This window comes from Thermobia domestica, chromosome 1 (genome assembly GCF_964235325.1).
Source record: "Thermobia domestica chromosome 1, izTheDome1.hap1.1, whole genome shotgun sequence".
Lineage (NCBI taxonomy): Eukaryota > Metazoa > Arthropoda > Insecta > Zygentoma > Lepismatidae > Thermobia > Thermobia domestica.
This window is the reverse complement of record NC_137454.1, coordinates 115,669,187-115,694,394: the sequence shown is the minus strand read 5'-3', so window position 1 is coordinate 115,694,394 and position 25,208 is coordinate 115,669,187. Positions and strand designations below refer to the sequence as shown.

General features: G+C 32.8%; 1 protein-coding gene across 4 annotated transcripts in view; it reads right to left on the bottom strand.

Annotated features, from left to right (window-relative positions):
- sli (slit guidance ligand) overlaps positions 1-25,208 on the bottom strand; it is an 833,494-nt gene that overhangs the window by 5,248 nt on the left and 803,038 nt on the right. For 3 of the 4 annotated variants that reach the window (XM_081762100.1, XM_081762110.1, XM_081762126.1), the window contains 9 exons: positions 23,222-23,293; positions 18,961-19,124; positions 17,170-17,386; positions 15,996-16,135; positions 13,607-13,776; positions 9,919-10,126; positions 6,836-7,070; positions 4,680-4,903; positions 1,555-1,785 (listed from right to left, as the gene is read on the bottom strand). In XM_081762100.1, coding sequence (XP_081618226.1) covers positions 1,555-1,785; positions 4,680-4,903; positions 6,836-7,070; positions 9,919-10,126; positions 13,607-13,776; positions 15,996-16,135; positions 17,170-17,386; positions 18,961-19,124; positions 23,222-23,293 — 1,661 coding nt within the window. The remainder of the gene's footprint in view (positions 1-1,554; positions 1,786-4,679; positions 4,904-6,835; positions 7,071-9,918; positions 10,127-13,606; positions 13,777-15,995; positions 16,136-17,169; positions 17,387-18,960; positions 19,125-23,221; positions 23,294-25,208) is intronic. The other variant, XM_081762119.1, reaches the window with a different exon arrangement.

The following is a 25,208-nucleotide window of genomic DNA, read 5'->3' as shown; positions in this document are numbered from 1 at the left end:
TGAAAGCTAAAGGTATCAAATGCCTTCAGTATGTTTGTATTCTACGTAATCATGTAAGATTATAAGTACCTTTTGTAATTAAAAAACAATAAATTATTAATATTAGTATTATCTGTTTCCTTACTAAATTTTCAGTTCTCTTATTGGTTTCCTTAAATTTTAAATTTATTTTTCTAATATATACGTATCTACAAATATTTACAACTTGAGCCAAAATGAATTTCATGAAGAATTTTCAAAACCAATGAAAGAGGTATGTAACATACAAATGCAAGTAAAATTTAATTTCTGCAATATAAGAAGACGTGATTATAAGAGCTTTTTACGCTTCATTATATAAAAGTCTATAACTAACTATAGTAATAAAATACACAAATAAAATAAAATGATGGTGAGGTGATTTTAGTTTAGCGTCCCGTTCAGCAGCGAGGCTAAATGAGACGTGGACCTACTGATTAACATGGAATCCGAACCACATGAGCTCCCGCCGGGAATTGAACCCGGGTCTCCCACGTTAACCGCTTAGCCACGAGGGAGCTCTAAAATAAAATGGGCATTCTAAGCAATCCTAAATTTACATTAATATTATATACCTCTATATCAATGAGCGCATTTTATGTCACACACAGATACAACTAACTGCTAAAACAAAGTTTTTTATATGTGTAATAAACGTAAACATGTGCATAAAAATGTAATTTCTTGCACGTAATAACATACAAGTGTTTATGATGTATCTTGTAGCTGCTCGGCGTTTCCGTAATCACATATTTATTTAAGCAAGTTATTTTATCACGCTTCGGTTTCATCTTCGAAACCGTGAATCACAAAACTGTTTTCTTTTCTAATATTCTTTTCTATATTAAAATCTTTTTTACGTTGAATCAAGTTTCATAGCTTATTAGTACCCCTTCCTTTCGTAGCTTGTATGTTTATTTGAATGTGTGTTATTGCATTAACTCTTGATAAATGAATGAAATTATGCGTTTTATATAAGTTATGAATTCTTTGAGAATGTTCTATGTAGGCTCGATTATCTCAGTAGACTAAGCATGCTATTTCCTAGGGCACTCTGTGGAAAACAGACGCATAAAAAAATTACGTAAGAAATTATGTATGACGAAAAAAAATGGAAAATGAAACAAATTGAATTTTCTAATACAATACATTCATTCTTGTGAATATTTGACATATGAGTAGTATTTTCCATTAAAGAATTGATCATTTATGTACAATGTGAATCTGAATTCGGAGCTTAATTATTTAATTTCAACCTTAACTATATGTATTACGTTATGGATTGATACGAAGCTCTACATTGATAAACAATGATACTACTTGTTTTCCTTCTAAACGTGCTTGATATAAAGAGAAAAATCTTTCTTTTTGCACTTGAGATTCCTTTCTCACTAGCTCTGATTTCCGAATAATCCTTATCTGTATTCTATTTTATTTATTTACCGCTGAAAACATTGCCTTTATTACTGTTTTCTTTTATGTGCGGACTTAAATTATTATGTAGATGAAGGAAAGAATTATTGTATAATGACTCACCTTCATCGCAGTAACGTCCACTCCAACCAGGTCGACACTTACAAGTGTAGTCTCTGCCGTCTCTTCTAGGAACACATTTACCGCGTCGACATTGATGATTAGCACATACATCGTCATCATCCACTGGCTCTTCATCTTGGATGAGGGAACATCCGGGAGTTACTTTCTGCTGTCTGGCTGCGTTGGTGAAATCCACAGGTTTATGATTGACGATCAGTTCTTTGATACACCCTACAGAAGGGCAAGAAAAGGAACTGGTCAAGACGAAATGCCTATATCTTTTTCTCTTTAATAATAAATTGAAACTGAAAAATAACCCAACATCGTCACACTGATTGACTACTGCATTCATTGACGCTATAATACGCTTGAAGAAGGGGTTTCTGGCTATAAGTGTGTTCTGACAGGTTTATTTCTACTAAAACACTTTTTTATGGTTAAAAAACGCTCAACAGCAACTTGTTTATTTAGTTTGGAAAAATGTAACTAATGATACTGTTACTATTTGCTTGGCAAGCAGATACAAAGATAATATGAAACAAAGTATAGAAAACAAGTTTATTCTACATACTGCGAGATCCTTGAGTACAAAGTATAATAAAAATGTTTTTCAAAATTGCACTGTTTGTAAACTGTTTTGGTATCTAGCAAAGACATGTACTCACCACTCTGTATGTTCACTCAAAGTTTATCTTGATATTTGAAGTCATTACGCGACCCTTTTTCCTAAGGGGATAAAATCGTAAAGCACGTTTCGAGTTTGACGACAAGAAGAAAGAGTATTGAAGAAATGCAGTCTCTGACGGTGTCAGTCACGATGTTCGTTCCACAATCAATATAAAAGCCAACAAAATGCTGAGGTGAGTATTCTCTAACAACTTTCTCAGTTAGTCCTCCTTCTTTTATTATGAGACATTTTTACAATTTTACCTGTGTTGTATCTTTTACACTTCTCATTGTATCTTCTTCTCTTAGGAAAAAGGTCGCGTAATGAACTGAGATTATTTTCGCATCAAGATATAGAGTAGTGACTAAATATTTTTATAATCTATAAGAAGCTAAAGCGGTTTTACACATACTCATCAGGACCTTTATAAGGTAAGTTTGAAAGTATCTGTAGAAAGCTTATACAGAGCTTGTCCTACATTAAGTAGGACATTTAGATATACTTCATTGTAATTCATGTAGTGCCGAAAATAAAATATAATCTGTTTTAGACAGTCAATTATTAAACCAACAAACGTGCAATAGTTTTAGTATCAATCATTATCAATCATTACAATGATTAACGTCATCTTAAAATTAAAACTTGCTTCTATATTGCACTGCAAAACCTTACAGTAAATTCAGCGGCAAAAAATCACATAATTAGTTGCCTTCCTTAATTACTGACTTTTTCTCCTTAATAAATGAAGAAAGATAATAATTTCTTGGTGGAAACAAGAAGTCCTGAAAAATCTCGAAACATTAACTATCGATTGAAATTTATTCTTATCCGGGAGTTACAACCCATCAATCTTTTTTTACTACAATAAAATACTCATTTGTTAGCCGAATTGTATAGTAAAAGGCGTATCTACACTAAAAAGTAAAAGTAAAAAATAGAAAGAATAATAAAAAAGTAAGTAGAAAACAAGATTAGACGGGCAGTACCAATTCTAAGACCTTGGAACCCATATACATATCTCACAGACTTACGTTTGTATCACCTTAACGATGTTGTATTTTTAATTAATTTTCTATTTATTGTTTATTCATACTCGAATTATTTTTACTGTTTTAATTACATTTAGTTATACGGGGTTAACGGTAACTACGTGGACAAACTTGGACGGGTAATAATACATTTAAAAAGAAGAAAAAAAAGTCCTAGTGAACATGGGGGAATTTCCGTCCCGTTTAGGAGTGACAGAGTGTCGAAAGCGTGGGAACATGAACTTCAGAGGCCAACAACTTAAAAACAATACGTCGTAGGGAATGCGATTAAAAACGTCACTTAGAAAGTCATACCTACTCTATTGAAAAATGCATGTTTGAAAACGCAGCTACGTGTGCGCACGGGATTAACAATGTGTGACACTTCTTTCCTTTACAGCATGTCCGGGAATCCCTCCATTCCTTTGGGGAATCCCTTGCGCATGCATAGCTGCGTTTTCAAATCTGCATTTTTCAATAGAGTAGGCATGATTTTCTAAGTGACGTTTTTAACCGCACTCTCTACGATGTATTGTTTCTAAGCTGTTGGCATCTGAAGTTCATGCTTCCATGCTTTCGACACTCTGTTCTTTCGACACTCTTTCGACACTCTTTCGACACTCCTAAACGGGACGGAATTTCCCCCATGTTCACTAAGACTTTTTTTTGCTTCTTTCTAGATGTACTATCACCCGTCCAAGTTTGTCCACGTAGTTACCGTTCACCTTGTATAATTATACTTTAATCCATTTGAATTACTTTTTATGATGTTAAAGATTTATTTTAAACAGAAGAAACATTTGTATTTCACAAACTGTTACATTATCATGTACCACCATTTTAGTTTTATGTTAGTAAAACGTAAGTAGAAAGTAATGACCTGAAGAAAATAAGCTACTTAAATAATAGATTCCGTTCATATGAATTACTTTAACATGATATTTACAGATTCGTAGTTTATGCTGTTATAGAAAATATGACCTATTAAAACGTGATTCCAGTTTCTGCATAAAAATTCTTTAGAGGCAAACAAAATATATCTGTCCAGCATTAAGTGATTATAAGTTTATGTGTGTTCTGATGTTTTGAAACGCAAAGCTCTTTATGAGAAGGAAAGTTCATTTTGTAGTTTTGAAAGTTTCAATTTTTTATTGGCCATGGTGGTAGAAATGATATACAAACACATGTCATAAGAAAAGACATATTAAGGATAATACCAAATAAGCAAAGTCTGTTAGAACGCCAAGCAATATAATTATGACCTAATTATTTCGTAGTCCTGATAACTTTGCAATTTCAATTTCCTTAACTGACCAGCTTTTTAGTTTACAAAATATAAGATCTCTATACTAAATTAAGAAAAAAATCATAATTGGGAGTGTAAAAAAAATTAAAAGATAAAAAAAGTTCGTTTAAAAGCAATAACAAACCTGAAAAACTAGTCAAATTCCTCAGATGCCACTGCCTGTAAGCCATAATACCAGTTTCGGTTGGAACTCCTCCTATAAAAAGCGGAGTAGTCAATCGAAGATATTCTCTGTCACCTTCGTTTATAATACTTCTGGCTAAGCCGTGGTCAACTCGTAATGTAAAATTCTTCTTAACAGACAAAAATTCTGCCGTATGATATTTTCCATCTGACACCATTTCAAAACTGTAATGATTAAAAAATAAAAAATAATTGTACCATATATTTGTTACTTAGAACAAATATTAAAATCTACATCACTATCGGATCTGTTTATATTACCGGTGAAATGTAGAATGCTTTTTACTACAAAAATGAAGCTAACTAAAAAAAAAAAAAGATGAGTTTATTAAATTTTGGAAGCACTAACAATGATCCATTTTGTCTGTTAGTCTTCTAAAAAATAGCAATCAGAATCTCACTAATACAAAGTATGGTAGCACTTTTCTTCGGTTAAGAGAAAATAACAATAAAAAAATTGCCCCAGCTACAATCATTAAAGTAAAGTTTTAGGGTCGACCTTATTAATCCAACGACATTGAGACGTCTCCTCAGTACTGAACAAGAAATTAACAATCCATTCAACAGCTAAAGTTATTTCAGTTGTATCATATATTCTTAACATAAGCACTTTCACGTATTACTGTGAAGGTCGCTTGCTCTTTTAACACAACTTTTAGAACACCATATATTAGACAGACATGCGCGTCAAACACTTTTTGCATACAAGTAAGTTTTCTCTCAAAGCTTTGTATAAAACTATCAATAGATGTCTTCAGTGTAAAAGGATAAATTTCGTCATTATATGACGTCGGGAAATGAGTAAAATTAAAATTACAAGATGAGATACGGTCCGTACGGTCCAAGTAAAATCACTCTTGGTTAAAGAATATATAAATATATTTCTAATACGAGGGCCGTTCATAAAGTAACGGTCCGATTGGTTAAAAAAGAAACACCAAACTAAATAAGAAGAATTTATTATATACATCTGAAAACTACTTCTTTGCTCTATTTTTCGACATAGTTCCCATAAACATTCAAACACTTATCATATCTCTGAACTACTGTAGCTTAGAAATTCTATCAGCATAAAAATCTCCCGCTTATGCTTTGAGCCAGCTTGTGACCGTATCTTTCAGCTCCTCATCATCACCAAAAACTGGAAATTTGTGGAAATTCATCGGAAAGTTCCGAGATTGTGAAACGTCGATTTTCACAGAATTTTTCCATCAATTTTCTGAACGAGTTCATCAGTGATCACTCCTATCTTCGTCATGAATATTGGTTCGTTCACTTTTAAATGAGCGAACCCATTCACATACAACTCTTTCACTCATCACACTTGGTCCATGCACGGCACAAAGTTCTTGATGAGCAGCTGCTGCTGAATATTGCTTTGCCGTAAGAAAACGTATAACAGCTCGTACCTCGCACTTGGCAGGGTATACTATTGCAGCACACATTTTGAGACGCTACAAAGGTGGAACTAGTGATCAGACAACCTTCATTTTATTACGGCTGGATGCAGACTGGTCTACCGCGCTCGTCTGTACAAGGATGGTAGCACTGCCCCCACTACTTCATGCACAGTGACCCATCGGAAGTTACTTTCCGAACGCGTCTCGTATATCAAAGTAACAATGACATTTTGTATTGTCACCAACTTCTGTTGCTGTGCTAAATTTTATTATTGTATGAAGTCGGGAAATGAGTTAAATCAAGGTTGCAAGGTTTAATCTCTCGGTTGAACCATTGTTAGTTAAAGAAAAGTTCAAAGAAACATACCTTTCTTTTGGAAGGTCTAAACTCTTGCCTGTATAATGTTCTTATATGTAGGCTCTCCTATCAAAGGTATTGTACCATTCTTTCTTTCTTTTCTACTTTTTTTTTTTTTTTTTTTGTTTGTTTTTTAATATTTGCAAAATGGGATCTATACAGAGTTACATAATCCAAATATGCAAACAAATAGTAGAAAAATGAAAATCAACTTTCAATAGATTCCATAAATATTAATTTACACATCAGCATCACAGCAACCTAAAATTGGCCAAAAGACTTACACGATACTATCTGTTTTTTGAAGTGCATTATCTTGTATTATTCCATTCCTCTTACCTGTACATTGTTGAGACTGGATAGTTTCCAACATCGTAACTGATTCGAATTCGTCCATTGAAAAGTTCAATAGCCAAATGCTGTGACTCTCCATCATAGAGTAAAACGCCATTCTGTTCCTCAGTGGCAAAGGTGATAGTTACATTTGCTTCAGGTCGCGTCTTCAAAGGTTCAAGTTCCACAAACGAATTGTTATGGATAAAGCTCAGGCTTGTTAAGTACTCACACCGTTTCCCTATAATTAAAAATGTTTTCAGGGAAGTCTTAAAACAACACATAAATAAAACTGAATAATTTGTAACAAAAGTTGAACTAGTTGAAAAAAATACATATAAACTTAAGCCTTACGTAAGAATGATGCGGTATATATTGTTATCAAATTCTAAGGGTATTCGAGCAATAGATGAAAAATAAATGCTACGTGGAGAAATAAATGTGAACGTCATTAGAAAGGCTGAAAATGTTTATATATATAATCTAAACGCTAGAAATGTTCTAATAACAGATGTTCTAAATCAATTAGTTTTTTTTATGGGAAAAAGAAAAGAGAGGAATCACAGAAGCGAAAAACTAATGTATTGCACTTTATAGAACAAAAGAAGTAAGGTCAGATGCACCTTGATTTATAAGTGACTAGATCAGTACATAATGATACACCTATCTAAAACAGGGCATGAAAATTTACTATTTTTAAAAAACAGTTAGACAAACATGGTCATCATCATAGGTATTCTGCCTTACTGGCAGGTCACTTGCAGCAGCTGAGAACCTTCCATGCTCCACGGTCCTCCGCTAACCTCTTCGTCTTTATGTATGATCTTTCTGTTTTTATATCATCCATTAATTGTAGTCTCCTTCGCCCTCTGCCTCTCTTTCCCGCCATCATACCCTCTAGGACGTCCCTCATGATACAATCTCTTCTGAGGCAATGTCCCAACCAGTTTCTCTTCCTCTTCCTAATACTATCTAAGTGTTCTTTTCTCACCCACCATTTCTAACACTCTCTCATTCGTTTTCCGCTCTACCCAACTAATTCTTTCCATTCTTCTCCACACCCACATTTCGAAGGCTTCCAGTCGATTTTCGTCACCTTTACGTGATGTCCACGTTTCCGCTCCATACAGTACAACACTCCACACGAAGCATTTTATGAGTCTTTTTCTCAACTCTTTATTCAAGGTCCCACAAAACAGACTTTTCTTCCTCCTAAAGCCTTCTTTCGCCATTCCTATCCTTGCTTTTATTTCACGTTCGCACTTCATGTCATTACTAAGAATACTACCCAGATATCGTAAACTATTCACGTGTTCTATTTGCTCCTCTCCCACTTTTATATTTGACACAGACCTCTTCGTTCCAATCAACATGGCTTTTGTCTTTCTCACATTTCTTTTCATCCCATATTCTTCAAAGCCCATCCTCAGGTTTTCTAACATTTTATTGATTTCCTTTTCAGATTCTGCAACAAGCGCCATATCGTCTGCAAATCTTATGCATCTAATCATTCTACCTCCTAATGAAATGCCGTCATCATCATGTAAACTCTTTTTCACTATCTCTTCTAGATAGACATTAAATAGTGTTGGCGAGAGGCAGCATCCTTGTCGAACTCCCCTTCCAATTGCACTCTCTTCCGTCAGTTCTTCCCCTATCCTAACACTTATTTGTTGGTTCATGTATAAGTTTCTTCTTCGATCTTTCCATTCAAACCCTATCTTCTTTAGAACACCCAACAACAATTCTCAATTCACGCGGTCAAAAGACAAACATGGAGCAGAGCCTAAATTCGTATAACATTCATAGGAATGTTTAAGACAATTTAAAGTGCTACGTTGTTATTTTTGTGTACATCAAATAAGTTAATTCACTTTTATGTCTTTAAAGTTTGAATATTCCAGAAAAGATAGTTATACAGCTTGATGACACTGAAAGTAATGACTTGGTAAAGCAATGTAACATAATATCTAGGAACCTGTAACACATTAGTGCTGAATTTTGTATACGTGCATATTAACACTTCTTTGTCTGTTTTGTATAGTTGTTTACTTCAAGACATAATAACTGCTTACAAGACGCACTATTAGAATTAGTATTTGCAAGTATCGTAACTTTCTTTTTAAGTTTGAAAATAATGTTCGTATCCGAAAATAAAACCCAAAATGACATTTCAAATTGTATTTTAAAACAAAACAAGGTTAATATGTTAATAATACTAAATGTTTATAAGAAGATAGTAAAAGTGTCACGTGACTACTCTGCACGTATTGTAATTTTTACAATACAAGTATTATTAAAATACAGTCATCTATGGTAATTTCTTTCTGACATACTTTTACTTCTATATTCTATAATAAGTAATTTAGTACAAAACCGTTAAATCGAAACTTTATATAGATACAAAACAACTCACAAGAGACCAAAGGCTTTTCAATAGCTTGCATTTGGCTGACAATTGTGCAGCTCTCATCTTCTACACCGTTTCGAAACCAAAGGTTTTGGTTAAGAAAGCAGCAGCCCTACTTTAACTGTTTCAGCATGCTGAATCAACATAATAATAAAGTCTCGAACGAAACAGCTTATAATGATATAGCGTTTGTACTGTATGATTGTATGATTGGGGAAAACCAAACTGACGTTTTGAAGAAGTGGGCGGTTAATATTTTTCTAAGGTTACTAATACAACTGTCGAGTAAATTAAAAAAAAAAAAAGATAAATCTAGACTGCGTGGGAGAAATAGTACGTCGAAAAAAAAAAGGTTTTCAAGAGGCGATTTTTTTATTTTACCAAACATAAGTGAATCACTTATACTAACAGTACCAAGACCCGATTATTTAACTCACGTTTAAAATTGACTTATACCAAGTTAACCGGAAGTGAAGCATGACACGTAGACTTCTAATTTTGACTTATCTCATTTTGGAAAATTCCTGACTTATAATGTTTCTCCTGCGCAGTCTAGAAATATATACAGACAAGTTGATAAATAAATAAATAAATAAAAAGGTAGACACATGTAAAATAAACAAACAGAAACATAGTAAAATGACCGTTAGAAATAAATTTTGATAAAACAGAAGCTCACCTGAATAACCTGGATGGCACTTGCAAATATAATCATTTGATCCCTGTGGCTGGAAACAAATCCCATTTTGGCAATCGTGTTGCTGACATGGAGATGTTTGGGGGTACAGCATTGCTACCATTGGCGTAATCTCGCAGAACTTCCCGGTGTAATCGCCTGTACATTTACAGGTATAATCATTCACTCCATCAATACAAGTGGCACCGTTCTGAAAAGAAAAAAAATAAATAAAAATACAATCCATGCTCAGTCAGAATTGCATTTTAAAAAATACTGCAATTCTACCGGGTGTATCAAAAGCCCAGAGCTATAGGCCAACTCCATTGTAAGCAAAGACATGAAAAAAAAAAAAAAAAAAAAATGGAGAGGAAAGTTGTAGGAAGTAGGTGGTTTTCAATCTAAAATGGTGGAATTTTTTCAATCGTACCGGTCGTTTGGACTCAATACTAGTAAAGTGCCCTATAGTTATTGGAAAACCAAGGATGCCAGTTAAGTAAGCAGTTCTCTTGGGTCCTTATTATAGTAACAACACACATTGAAATAAGAACTGAAGCTTTCCGGGTGTCATGATAAATATAGTTGTTCTCGGGCAATCAGCCAGGTGAATTCTGCGTCGTCCAATGTTTCGAGAACCTTCAACATTGTTCTCGTCTTCAGGGTAAAGCATGAGAGACCAAAAACAGAAGCTTTTATTATATAGATGCTAGCAGGAAACCAAAATCTGATTGGTCAATGGCGAGTCCAATTCAGCATCAGTCTATGGCCCCAATTGTGATTGGCTGGTTGACTGGATTGGTTGGCAAGCACTGATTGGTTGTTTTGCATACGTTTTCTTCCAATGAGGGGGAAACCATATTTGGTTGAGTTGAAGACCCGTATCCCTGTTGAGGTTGCAGCCTTCTTCTAGTACTTCTATTGTTTTCTGCACTTTTCTTTTCCAGTAGCTTGTACACTTTGCTATCAAAGTTGTTTCAGAGAACTCAGATACAACATTTCTTTCTTTTTATTACACTCCGAGGAGAATGAAAAGTGTCCACAGTATTAAAAGAGAATACATAACAGTGAGCGTTATGTCACAATTATTATTGAAACAAAACCACACTGCGAAAGCACTAACAAAAAATAATAATATCCATTGATGATTTTTCATTGATGTATTGAATGTTAGTGTCGAGAACAGTAAATATTAAATGTGAATGTCAGTGTCGACAATAGTAAATATTAAATGACTTGACAATTTTAAGAATAAAATCCCTGATTTTTGGACACAAAAGTGGCATGGTAGCTTCGCTGATATGGAGAATGGTTTAGGTACATCCAACTTTGTATTTGTTGCGTGATTGGATTAGAATGGATACGTCGGATACCGAAAGCCAACTGAAGACGCTGATTGTATGCGTAACAAGACAAAGGAATGAATTGTGTATGTTTTCAATGAAAGCTGGAAAAAGTGGATGATCTTGGTGTGATAAAGGTGAAAACTTGTTAGTATGTGTGTATTAGAAAACAAGCAATTTTAAATATTATAGCTGACAGTTTCACCGTAGAAATTATTAACTATAACAACTGAAGGCAAGATTGATTTAATTTTGTGTTGGTATAAAAACACTTCGGAGTAAATTTTATAAAAGTTGGTTTCAAGATTCCAATTACTTAATGTGAACGTCTAATAAGGTACCAAAGTTGCAACAGACTAGGTGAACTGTATAATTCGAAAAGAATCAATCAGTTAGTAGGTTAAGTTGTTACAATATGAGGTATCAGAACAAAATATGATTTGTAATTGGCTAGCTATCTGCTCCTTCTTCTCCTTTCTTGCCTGGGCTTGCTATCTTTGATTATACACTAATCATGAAGAGAGTGTTACACGACATAATGAGAATTAACAGCATCTATACAAGCGCGTCTCTATCATGTAATCACAAAGTCACATGTCTTGCCACTAAATGAAATAAAATATTTGTTTTTAGTTTAACGTCTCATTCGGTTAGGTTCTTTAGGATAAAGGAGACAAATGATTAATGAAAGTGAATGATTGTGAAATTAAATTCTTACTCTCCCACCGGGAATCGAACCCCGAACTACTTTCGCCAAAGGTGCACGCGCTAGGCATTGTATTAATGAGGAGGGTCCTTCCCATTAACAAATACGAAGAAAAATATTTTCTTTAAAACAATTATTCTTGTATACATATAGAGAAAACTAATCATAAAATTTAGTTATTTAAATATGAAGTCTGCAACTTTGATATTCTAGTCCATGAGAGGTATAGTAATTGAGTGAAATCACAGTGCTTGATGTATCTCTGTGTCCAATCTTTCTTACTTGTCTCCCTTTAATGTTCGTCTAACATAACTGCACAGAGTTGCACAGGACAGTTTCAACACCTGGTCGTATGTGAATTATAATCACGAATTGGTCATATGTGAATTATAATCACACTTCTGTGCTGTATACTCCTGGTATGACGTCATATAAGAAAAGAGAAACAAGAAAGTCGAGGCACATAGAATGAACTACCATTGCTATAATACCAATCAAAATCAAGTGCATACTTAAATTTCTGTATTTCATAAAGATACTCATATCCTTTCCTTCTGCCTATTTTGCAAAAGAAAGATTGTAAACTAAGGAAAGTAGTTTAGCTTCTGTCCATTACTTTGTTTTTTATTTCTTTCAAATCATGTTAATGGGTATTATGCTAATGGGTGTGTAATCAATTTTTTTCTTAAAGTATTGATTGAGACATACGAACGCGAGAATAGATTGAGCAATGTTACCAAAGTCAGTGGTTTTCCGCCAAATCTAGTCGTGTTATTTTTCGACGAATAATTGTGCGTAATGTTGAATAGATTGAATTTTTTGTGCTAAATTTTTGTGTTAAGATCATATATAACATGACCAAAGTTAAATATTGAGAGAAAAAGTGACGAAGGTAGATTGTTGCCCAAGAATATTGAAAAAGTACCTCTAGAACTTTCACCAACATGACTGAATGGTTGCGCTGTGCCAATGGGTATGAGTTTTCTTTTCAACATGTTTTATTCCATGGAGAAAAATGCGGACTACATGGCTGATTAAAAATCTTAGGTTCAAATGTTAAAAACAAATGTTTATATCAAAACGGCATTTAGATGAAAAGTGATGAAGAAGAATTGCACTACTACTATATAAAAAAATAGTAATTAGTCAAGTTTTCTTCTCTTAGCGTGTAATGATAAAGTTTATACTGGTATGGCTTGTCTTTTGTAGGATTCAAGAGTCGCCACTGCTTCCATATTAATTTGGTACAGATAACTAAAAGTTAAAACTTGAATATTAATTGCGTACATATCTTATCTCTATTACTTAATTTCCATATTATGCCCTCTTAATATTTTACTGTTTCTTACATAAAAGGATTTTTAAAAATATAGAGTATAGGGATAGGTTAAAGGAACATGAAACAAATTCTAGAACTATGATAGTACAATAAACGGACTTCTAGTCTTAACCACTGCACAACATTAAGGTCTCATCTAGCGAACTGTCCTTAATATTATCTCTTACGTTTCTTTGTAACTATTCTACAAGCAGAAAAGAATTTTAACGTAAAAAATATTAAATTGTATTATCTTTCTTTGAAGGATTTCTGTTATAAATATATATATATACTGCATATATTTAATTTTGAAAATAACATACATACCTGACACATGTGGTTCTCACAGTCATCAATATTGACAGAGCAATTCTCTCCACTAAATCCAACGATACATTCGCATGTGTAATGAGTAAAGTGATCAACGCACTGTGCTCCATTCTTGCATGGATTGAACTCCTTTGTACAGAAAGGTATTTTCTTTTCACAATATTCGCCTATTCACAAGAAGAAAGAACAATGCATAACCGTGGGACGTAAAACTTAAAGATTTCATTTTCAAGAAAGAACAATTCAGTAAAATTCTAATTAGCTAACAGTTGTAAGCACTATTTTTGCACAATTACAAGTGACAGACTGGGATAGTATAGAGTTTAATACAAAAATTATAGAGAGATTGAGCACAATACAAAATAAAACTGTAACAAATTATGAATACTAAAAGCGATGTGTCAAAACCAGTATAATCAGTAAAGAACAATTCTTACACAACTTGAAATTCATATTGTTCGTTCAACATACATATCAACTTCATTTCTCAGAAGCTCTTCATTCATTCATTTCTGTGCTTTATCGTTGACTGAATAGGAACTTGAGGTTTTTTTTTTTTTTTTTTTTTTTTTTTTTTTTTTTTTTTTTTAAAGTCCATTCATTTACACGCAGAAATATTTTTCTGTTATCCTTGAAATGAATTCGAATTTTAATGGTTTAATTTTGTCGATTACTTCTTTAAATCTATTTAAATATCGTCTGCTTCTAAAAAATAAAATTTTGTTACATGTACTTTTAATATTTAGTAATAAAATATCAGTAATATTAAAATTTATACACAACTTCATTTTGAAAGCGTAAGAGATATTTAACAACAGATATTTAACAACAACAGACTAGGAAAAGAATATCACTGAACTAACATCACTAAATTCAAGTTCATTTCAAAGAAAACAGGAAAAAATTATTTTGTATGTAAATCAATGGGCTAAAAATTAAAGATGGCGTAGTAATCAATACTGTTAAGATGGAGGAAAGATATGTTAAATCATGTTCATAAGGATATTAACAAGACATCACTCCTTTTCTTACTATTTGATAGGGTTACCACATTTTAGCAAAGTCTAAAGCGGAACCTACTTATTGAATATGATGCTTCTGGCCGATTTAACCAAGTAGGTACAAACATTAATTGTATAGAACTATTTCTTAGCATTCGATTCCCGGCGGGAGCTCATGTGGTTCGGATTCCACGTTAATCAGTAGGTCCACGTCTCATATAACCTCGCTGCTGAAAGGGACGCTAAACTAAAATCAGCTCAGTATTTCTTAGCAGATCGTTCCTCAGTCGTTTTAGTTGCTCAGACTCAAATTTTTAAATGAAACAATTTATTACGAATATTAGAAAGAAATACATATGCAATTTATGAAAAAAAAATGCAATCAAAATTTAAAACAAATTTCTAAACAATAAACTCGTAGCGTCACTTTTACGGTTAGTTCAATAGAACCAGTACAAACAAAAAATTACATAATTGGCGGTGATTTTATTGCTGCTAGCACGAAAAAAAGTTTAGCGATAGCTCAGTATCGATATCTTGACATCACCATCAATCGAAATTTACAAATATCATTCATATATTTCATCAATCTTTTGGATAATTTGGCGTCCCGTATACTACGTCCTCCTTAGACGTAATTCGAGACGATGAAATTTTTTCTTAAAATTCGAAATGTTCCGCCTAAAATTCGGACAGGTGGTAACCGTACTATGTGAGACAATGGACCTCAAAACACCACGTGGAGATTGAACAATTTTAAATTAAAATATTACATTTCTGTCACAAGGGAAATATCTTTTTACCTATTGCTTATTTAGTAAAACCTTAAAAGTGTAGCCTTTTAGTTAGGGACAAATTATTTTCTCACGAATTGAATTTAATCTTTTTTTTTTTTTTTTTTTTTTTTTTTTTTTTAATGGTATGATTTTACTCCTACTGCCATAAAGCAAACTAACAACAATGAATAATATTGATTAAAGCATTTAGAATCAGAAAAAGGGAGCAATAATACGAAGATCATTGCTATTATCAACATAAATATTATATCACCGTTGACGATTTAATTGCCACTAATTGACAAGCTTCCACACACACTACTATTTCCCATCACCACGCGCCTTGATGTGGGAAATCTAAACTTTAATATAGTTCACCGACTGCAGTCTTCTTCCTGTTCCTCTTTTTTTCTTTTTGTTCATTTCATCATGTCCTTAGAAGGCAGTTTTTCTCAAAAAGTATCGATGTCCTAATCATAGATTCAAAACAACACAAACTTTCTTTTACATTTAATCAAATATATAACATGTAAAGAAGTGTTTTTTAAAATTACTTTTAATATTGATTACATGCTACGGTAATAATTTGAGTGTAGCTTTGTTACTTACCCATAAATCCAGGCTGACACTGACATTCATATGCTTGTATAAGATCAACACAAGTAGCGTTGTTTTCACATTTATTCTCTGCACAATCATCTACGTTCGATTCGCAACGGTCCCCTGTAAAACCTGGAGGACAGTGGCAGCTGTAAATAAAGAAAAGAATAAATAAATAAATGTTTAATTCTTATTGCCTTTCTGTACTTTCAGACTTCCATACAGTAATTTAGATCACGTAAGCATACAATTGGTTCTGTTAATTCTTCATAGCTTACAGCGAGCTCATTTCATGCATACGTGGAATGATTTCCTCCAATTCCCTCAAGATGCTGATCACAAATAGCAAATTATTCCCATCAAGCACTGAACCTAACATCACAAGACGCAAAAGCAGCGTGGATTAACCATTTGGGTACGAGAAAAGGGTAATGATTAGTTGATAGAAGAAATAAGCCAGCATTGAATGAAAACTCGACATTCAGTAGTATACAGCATTCAGCAATTATGCTATATCACATCTGTGTTTTACCCGTTTAGTTCTGTTAATTTTTAAATGCCGTATAAGGAGTTCTTTCACTTAATGTTACATTTGGTTTATAAATTGTTACATATTATGTTGAAGAATTGTCTGATAATTTACGTTAAGCACAAAAAGATCATCTAAAGAAATTTCTCCTATTTTTTAGCGCATACTAATATGTATAACATACTAACTGTACAATTTGCAAACCAACACTGTTCCATAACTATGCATGATAATAACTTGGATCACCATAACTTCGTAACAAAATACTAGTAATACATTGGACAGATGAAACCCAGTCAGTGAATCATGATCAAATTTTGTTCATGAAATAGAACAAAAATTCAATCTTAGATGTAGATTTTTATAACTTATTCAAAAAGAAAAAAAGTAAAAAAAAGACTGGAAATAATATGATTCCAAGATCGTCACTGAAAATCAAAATCGAACGATAACATTGATTTGGAGGCAAAAGAATGCTCCAATATTCACACAAAAACTTTACAATGAATAAATATTATACACTAAAATATTATTAAATGAAGTTAAATATTCAGAAATATGCTTTATTATCTTCTCTTTTAAAAGTTTAAATTAGTGTTAGTTTAGTTTAAATTAGTAAATATCAACGAAATAAAATTATTCCTCTATACTGACCTAAATCGACCTTCTTCCAATACTTTACAAGTTCCTGCGTTTTTACAAGGGTTTCCGTAACAGGCATCTATCATATATTCACAGTGTTTCCCGTGGTATCCAGGAGCACAGTAGCACTCATATTCTCTATTGGGTAATGGTTGGCATGTGGCTGAATTTGCACAGGGGAAAGTGAAACAGGCATCACATTTTGCAAGAATCTCGTAGCTAATTTTACCTACAAGTACAGGAAAAGAAATTGATCAAAATACAACAGAATTACATTATTTTCATTATTATTCAACTTATTTTATTAATTTCTCCATTAATATATACAATTTTTAGTACCTTTTTCCTATACTATTGGTTCATAAAATTTTCTTTTCATTTATTGCTCCTTTTTTCTCCTATGCCCTTGCCTACCCATCCGCCCTGTTAGTTTTATTTTTCTATACTAAACTCTCTATTTTTAGCCTCTTAACATCATCAAGAATGGCTGCACTCCAAAATGGCGCCCACCTGAATGCTTCACACAGCTACTTTGTTGTTCCTTATTTTTCTTTTCTTTCCTCCCTACTTCTTCCTTCCCATCTGATGAAGCAATTAGCGAAAATGCTTATAGTGTGCCAGAACCGTATTTAACATTTACGCCGCCCCGAGCTATTAAAAAATTCAGCCCTCTCAATACCAATAAACCCAGGTGTAGAAAATTTGAGACAGTGAAGTGAATAACCAACATTTAAGTAAAAATGGGAAATACAAAATACATATACAACAAATAAAATAATTTATAACCTTCAGTTTCACTTACTAGAATTATGGTTGGTTTTATTACTCACCAATATGGGTTCACTGCTGAAAAGGTTTTCTTCGCGCATTCTGTTGGGACGAAGGTGTCAATTGTAACTTCGAAATCAATGTTTTTTAAACTATCGCTTTTGGTAGAAAGAAGAGAAAAGTCCTATAAATGTTCCTGAGATAGAGAATAATGAATATGTGTTCTTCATTCATCGTAATGACGAAAATGAACGTTGTGCTGAACTGTTGCATATAAGTGTGCACACAAACAAAGACAAGCTTATAGCTACATACAGATATATATATTTCAAAACTTTCTGTCGGATCATGTAACTAATTTCTTGAATATTCTTGGGAGAAGAGTCTGATAGACGTGGTAGATGTCTCCGTAAATTTTTGAACTAATACATTGCTCAGATCAGCACTATATTGTGATTGTGAAAAAGCAGTAGAAGTTGTTACTTCGTCGAGGGTCAGGTATGCCATACATTTATTTAATTAAATTTATCGCCCTCCATTCACACTGTCCCATATTGATCCATGTGTAAATATAACCTGATATTGTACCCTCTTTAGTATGTGTAATTATATTGTCACTACTTTCTGTAAAATTGGTTAAAGATATCAATGGGCACTTAATTCAATCACTCATAATGAAAAACTTACCTATAAACTTCTGTACTTTGAAGTAATTCGTCGAAATTATACAGTTATTTATAAAATATAGACGTTTACTGGGTAAAGGTTTGATTAATTTGAAGCAATACGTCGAAATTATCCAGTTACTAAATATAAACGCTTACGAGTTAAGTTTTTGATTATTATTTTCTGGTAAGTTTCTCGTTTTCTACTTTTGCTTCGTCAATTCTTTGTCTCAATTACGTTCGTACAGATAAATTTTGTATCTTGAACAGATAAATGTAAGACTGTTTTCTATATAAAAGAAAAAATGTTAAATACTGGATGAGATCCATATATAAATACATATGCTTACAGTATGAGAAGAAAGCAAACCTTTACACTGGAAACTTGAAGCTGGAGTAGTAAGAAGCAGTTTGTCTCTCATTGCATGTGGTTCAGCACAGCGAGCAATTCCTGGCTCTACATAGTCTCGTTTCACCCATTCGGCCAACCACCTCAGGTTACAATCGCAGTAGAAAGGATTGGCTCCCAATGCTCTGAAATGATTAAAGGATACCATTGATAATTTTTTTCTATGCAAGATAGTAAAAAATATTGTTCTGCACATATCCCAGCGTACATATATGGAAACTTAGAAGATGAGGTACTTTCAGGAAAGTTATGAACAAAAACACACTGGAGTCACTGAACAGCACTTATCTTTCAAGACAGGACGTCCCATCGTCGAAGTAAAGAAAAGGGTAAATGAAGAAATAGAATACTAGAGGCGGAATTTAGTTGTTAGTGAGTGTTTGTAATATTTAATGTCGTTCTTCTATGTTATGGAAGAGCGTGTACTCAAGTCTAAAGCCTGAGTAGGTCACCAAGAAAGAGATGACGTTATAAAGAGGAGGCCATTGTCTGCTGAAAACGACAAGAGAAAAACCTGTAGGAATATCAACTGAGTGAAACACTGAAGAATATGGAAGCAGCAAGATGTAGGAAAAAAGACAGTGGCGGCTAATGATAGTGTTGCAGCGTTGCGCAACGACCAAAGTATTTCAAGAAAAAAAAATATTATTAACAGTAGTAGTAAAGAGTAGAAAAATACTTTCTAATACTCCCATATATACTTTAAATAACTTTTTTTTTTATTTCTATAACTGTAAAATCCTTTAATCCGTTTTAAAAAGTGAAACTCAACCCGTTATAGAGTCTCTAATTTATATTGCGTTGCAGCGAGCATACAACGACCAGATTTCTTTAGCATGCCAATTGGAGCAAATGTTAAGTCCCCTTTCCCCTATCTCAGAATTTAAATGCTCTGGTCGTTGCAGTGCTTCTGCAACAACGCGGCACGGTTTCTAGTGAACGAGAAGGTTTTTCGCGCTAAATAAGATTTCTGAATTTTATTTCACTACCAATTACAAATGGAATTTATTTTTATGCATTCATATTTTTAAATTCCGGGACTATACTCAAGCAAATCTATATAATGACAATTAAAAAAAGTGATCGCAAAATTACAAAATAAGAAAGAAAATATGTAATAGTGTAGAAAACAAATTAAAGTAAACACGCGTTTACAAGTTAATTCTTACCTTATGTAGATAATGAAGGCTTCTTGTACAGTAATTTGTGATCCAAATATTAATAAGTCAATATATTGAATCCCTCCCTCTGTGGATAGTATTTTAGTATATACATATTTCTTTTTATAAAATAAATGATTTTATATTCTTGATAACTTTCCACATAAAAGTGTATGATGGGAATCGCCACATTGAATTTGGGACTAGTTAGCAATGCTCAGGGACGGAACCATGAGGGGGTCCACCAGGTTCGGACCTCCCAAAAGTTTCGAAACTCGACAAACATTTGTAGACTTTCTTAACGAACTATACTTGTTTAACAGAGAAATGATTGATGTAGGCTAAATATTTTATTTTACACCTCATCATACAGGCCCTACTTTTTCTTTACTTATAAAAATAATCATTCTATCATCCTTTTATCAAAAAATATAGATGACAGTAATTAAGAATTACTTTTCGTCTTTTCGGGTGCAAAATAAGACAGGTTCGATATTATATAGACGTATTGGACCCCCTCAAATACTTTTTACCCCTCCCAGCAAACATTTCTGGCTGTAGAACTGGCAACGCTGTTTGTTTTGACGTTTACTGACATTCCGCTTCCGTTACATGCTGACCCTACATCTGGCGGGTTTCAGAGTTTGCTTTCCAGAACGTATGACATTGATAAGCATTGTTTCGCCTTATGTGGAAGTACATTGTGTTCAGCTTGCATTGCTTACAACCAAGACGGATGATTTGGAATGTAGTTTTTCTTTTACACATGTGTGTGTTGGTATATATATGACATTCGCGACTTATTTATCTCTTTTGAATCAGCTGTTTTGGCTTTTGCATGTTTTTCTTAATCATTTAGCTGTTTTGGTTTTTAGTTATTGGATTTACTTGAATTGTGTGTGCTCTAATTCTATAAATAACCTACAAGTTCTGAATGAATTCTATGAAATGATTTCTGTAAATAACTTATAAAGCAAACAATTTACCCAGCTTACCACCGAGGAAAAACTTGCAATTAAGGCAATTCAGGCGAGTGTTAAAAAATATCCGGTTTAAATCCACAGAACATCTTATGGCAGTAATGTTGTTTGCACTAGATATATTTCCACAATTTGTTTTTAAATTTTCCTAGATAAACTGTGAATAAAGTGTGTTCGATTTACTTTTTTATATATATATATATAACACTAATCTCTGCCACGACCTGTCTTCAGTCTAAGTTAAAGAGGAATTTTGATCATTGTCAGGGACTGGGTTTGCTAGAATGAATTGTTCGCAATAATCTAAAAAACAATATTTAGTGAATCTACAAAGCTTCTGAAATTAATATTAACTGACCTATGACGTCAGCTAAAGGAGAAAGGCGTTTTTCCACATAGAAAAGAATTTACATTTTCAAGGAATTGAATGTCCTATGCTTTCCATCGAAAAAGACCTGATAATAAGAATACCCGAGTTCAACCAGCATATATTAGACAGATTTGCTCCAACCAAAGAGAAGAGAATGGACTTACTAATTAAATAAGGTGACTAATCGGATAAAGTGATTTGCATTATTTTTTTATTTTTTAAAACAGAATTTTATTTAATTTCACATATCACATCATTTGCATCTAAAGTTATACTGATTAGTCAGTGAGTCTAGTTTATATCTTCTGTTTCCAATCGTTCGTACTGCAACACCCGAAACCACAATCCACCGGCCGCCAGTGGAAAAAGATGGAACAAATGATAGTAACGAAAAAGAAGTAAATATTATTAATTTTCTTTCTTTTATTTTCTTCCCAATTTTCTTCATCCATATTGTTTCTATTTTCTTTACTACTCTTCTATTCCAACTGAAAAGAACCGTTAATTAATTAACTCAAAGTAACATTGTTATTCCAGTTGTTTCATCTTGCTATACTCACATTCTTCACTATTTTCTTACAGCTATTGTTTCTACAAGCTTTTCTGCTATTATTTGTTATGCTCCTTCGAACTGTTCTGCTCTCTCCGGATAATTTACTCAGACTTCGAGCTGGCTACATGTTTTCTCTGTCATACATTCAAACAGAGAATGCATTGCGACTGGTACAGACCAACAACCGAAATTCTATCTCTTATGTTATTTTTGTTTTCTTCACATTCTGATAACAAGAGATTCAAAGGTGAAAGATAAAAGCATATATTTAGTGCTTCCAGTATCATATTATTTATAACTACAAGAAAGATAATAATAATAATAATAATAATAATAATAATAATAATAATAATAATAATAATAATAATAATAATAATAATAATAATAATCCATTGAATAGAGTTTGATCGGTTGCCACAGTATAGTTTGCAAAATCTAGCGATCATTTAAATATGTTATCTCTTCAGGTCTCTCAAGGATTAACTCCGATTTACAGTTATATGCTTTTATAAAATTCTAAAGGTTAGAAAATATTTTTCTTGCTTTTCCAATTTGGTATACTCACCAATCAAGATGCACCAATCAAAAAAAATTATAGCAACTTCCCATTAAATTAATGAATAAATAGATAAGCCTCCAATAACTTTAATCCTAGTGCAACAGTAAAACCAGTGTTTTAAAGACATTTCACTGGAATACACAATTACGATTACACACTTTTGGTACCTTAGCATCCGAAGTGCTACCATACGTACTTTTCGTACTCATGATCTCGATATTTCGATTCATGGTGATTGGATACCAAATAAAATCGCCACGCATCAACCCGTTTCATATGGGATAAGTACTGCAGAGGAATGTTCAACTGAAATGGAACAAACATATATACCACATGTTTCTTCTTAAACTATAGCAGTGTACAGCACTTCTTTTGTTCGTTTTATTATTGATAACGGTCGAATGGCCAAAACACATTATTCTTTTGTTTACATAAAACTCCTGTCTTTCTGTTCTGAACTTTAAACATCTACTTACCTAGTTATCAAGAAAACATTCATTTAAAAAGGATTTTTTTTAATTTGTAATTTGAACTATTCAAACTAGTACTTGGTAAAGCAAATAATAAGAATTAATTTTACTAAAATGGAAATATACTTACAAGTGCGTTATCGACTGGAGATCAGCGAATGTTCCATCTGGTATCATCGATATGTCATTACCATGCAAGGAACTAGAAGTACAAAGAAAACCATTGTTTTAATTTTTTATTTCTCTTTCAGAAAACAAAGTCCATACCTAAAATATTACTCCATACATATTTTCTGCCAATATAGGAATAAAAATATGTAAAATATAATTAGTTAACTAAAAACTTTGAAAAAGAAAGAATTTCTATGTTACTTTCGAAAAATTAGGAAATTTTTTCTCATGTATTGGAAATTTAAACTAAACTTCATTTAGCACTAACTTACCACTTCACTGGCATCATTTAGTGGTTAAGACATTTCAAATGTATTGAACAATTCTAAATTGATTTAATAAATTCAAGAAACTTTTCAATATTATTGTCTAATCTTCTTTATCATAGAGAGATAAGGTGGAACATAAAACTTAAGTTACTTTTTAATTTCATTCTACATATTCATTTTGACAGTAAGAATACTGAATAAGATTTGTTTTTAAAGAAAGAAAATAAAAAACTTTTATTGTAAGGTTACGGTGTATATCATAATTCCCTAGCAGAAAGAAGCTTATCATTAGATGAATAAGCTCAACAAGGTTTTGTAGAGCAAGAATAGATAATATCAAATCACAGTACTATTTTTTCCGCTAGTAGTACTGGAAGTAATTTGACATTTTAACAAATAAACAGGAAACGATTTGGATGCTTGTATTTTACAAAGATCACACCATAGTAAAGGTGTAATGAAGTTTTCGTGTAAAAAAAAAAAAAAAAAAAAAAAAAAAAAAAAGCATTTACACACAAAACAACTCATGAATGGTACAGGAAATTTTTTGAGGATTGGTTACCTTTATGTTGCTAAACGAATTGACAAGTCAGGTGCCTCGAAAGACTACATTGGATATTGAGTTCAGTTGCATCTACAAGGGAGAACATATCAAACATATGTAATATTCTTAAAAGTATTGGTAAGTTTTGATCAAATGATATGCTTCTTTTTGTTGTGTCTTTCTTTTTATACATATAATTTCGTCTGGAAGCCTCAGAGAGAATTGTGGTATGTGCTGTATAAATTTTAACTTGCAGGTAACCAGATAACGTGACTACATTTTTATCAAGCAAATATTAACTAGAGATGCTATGCATTGTTGACTCGAGCAATCCTCCCTCTCACTAATTTTAACTCTGAATTATAGGAATAAGTCTCTAATCTCCCAACGACACACACACAATGTTTTATAAAAATATGTGTGTGTTTCATAAATATTCAGGAAATTACGTTATATAAAATTGGGGGAGAACGTGCTCCCTCATTAGTGGCCCATTTCAACTCCAAGCAATTCAGATGGTTGGAAATCCTCAGAAAATATTAGACCATATTCGACAAAATTGCACTTTTTACTGAAAGTTATCATTAGAATTTTTACTTAAATCTTCGAGGAGGGGGAGGATTAAATGAGTCCTAATAATTAATTGACTTCAGGGATTCCGCCAGACTCCCCAATGGGGGGTGTCACCCCCTAAACTTCCAGTAACATCCCCCCAAACTTCTGCCGTGATCCGAGCCTGAATAAGGAATTTTTGACAATTATTTCATGTTTTGTGCGAAGAAGTCCTATTTGAATATAGAACCCTCAAACGATTGAAAGAACTTTCTTCAACGGATTTCTAATTGAAACTTTCCTGTGAAGAATATAAATGCATTATATTTCGTAATTTGTCAGCTCTCGCAACGAAACGTGCACTTCTTCCAATTGGTACCGCTTCAGTGGAGAGATAATCTTCGACAATGAATAGAATTTTAACTCTGCCGGCTCACTCCAAAACACGTTAATAATTTGATGAAGGCGTCCTTGGAAGGACCTTGTTTACCTGATGTTTGAAGTAAAAAAAAAAGGTTGAGGATGATTTTGAAAATTTTATAAGTTGTGAACACGAGGAATGGTTGAAAAGTCCTACAGGA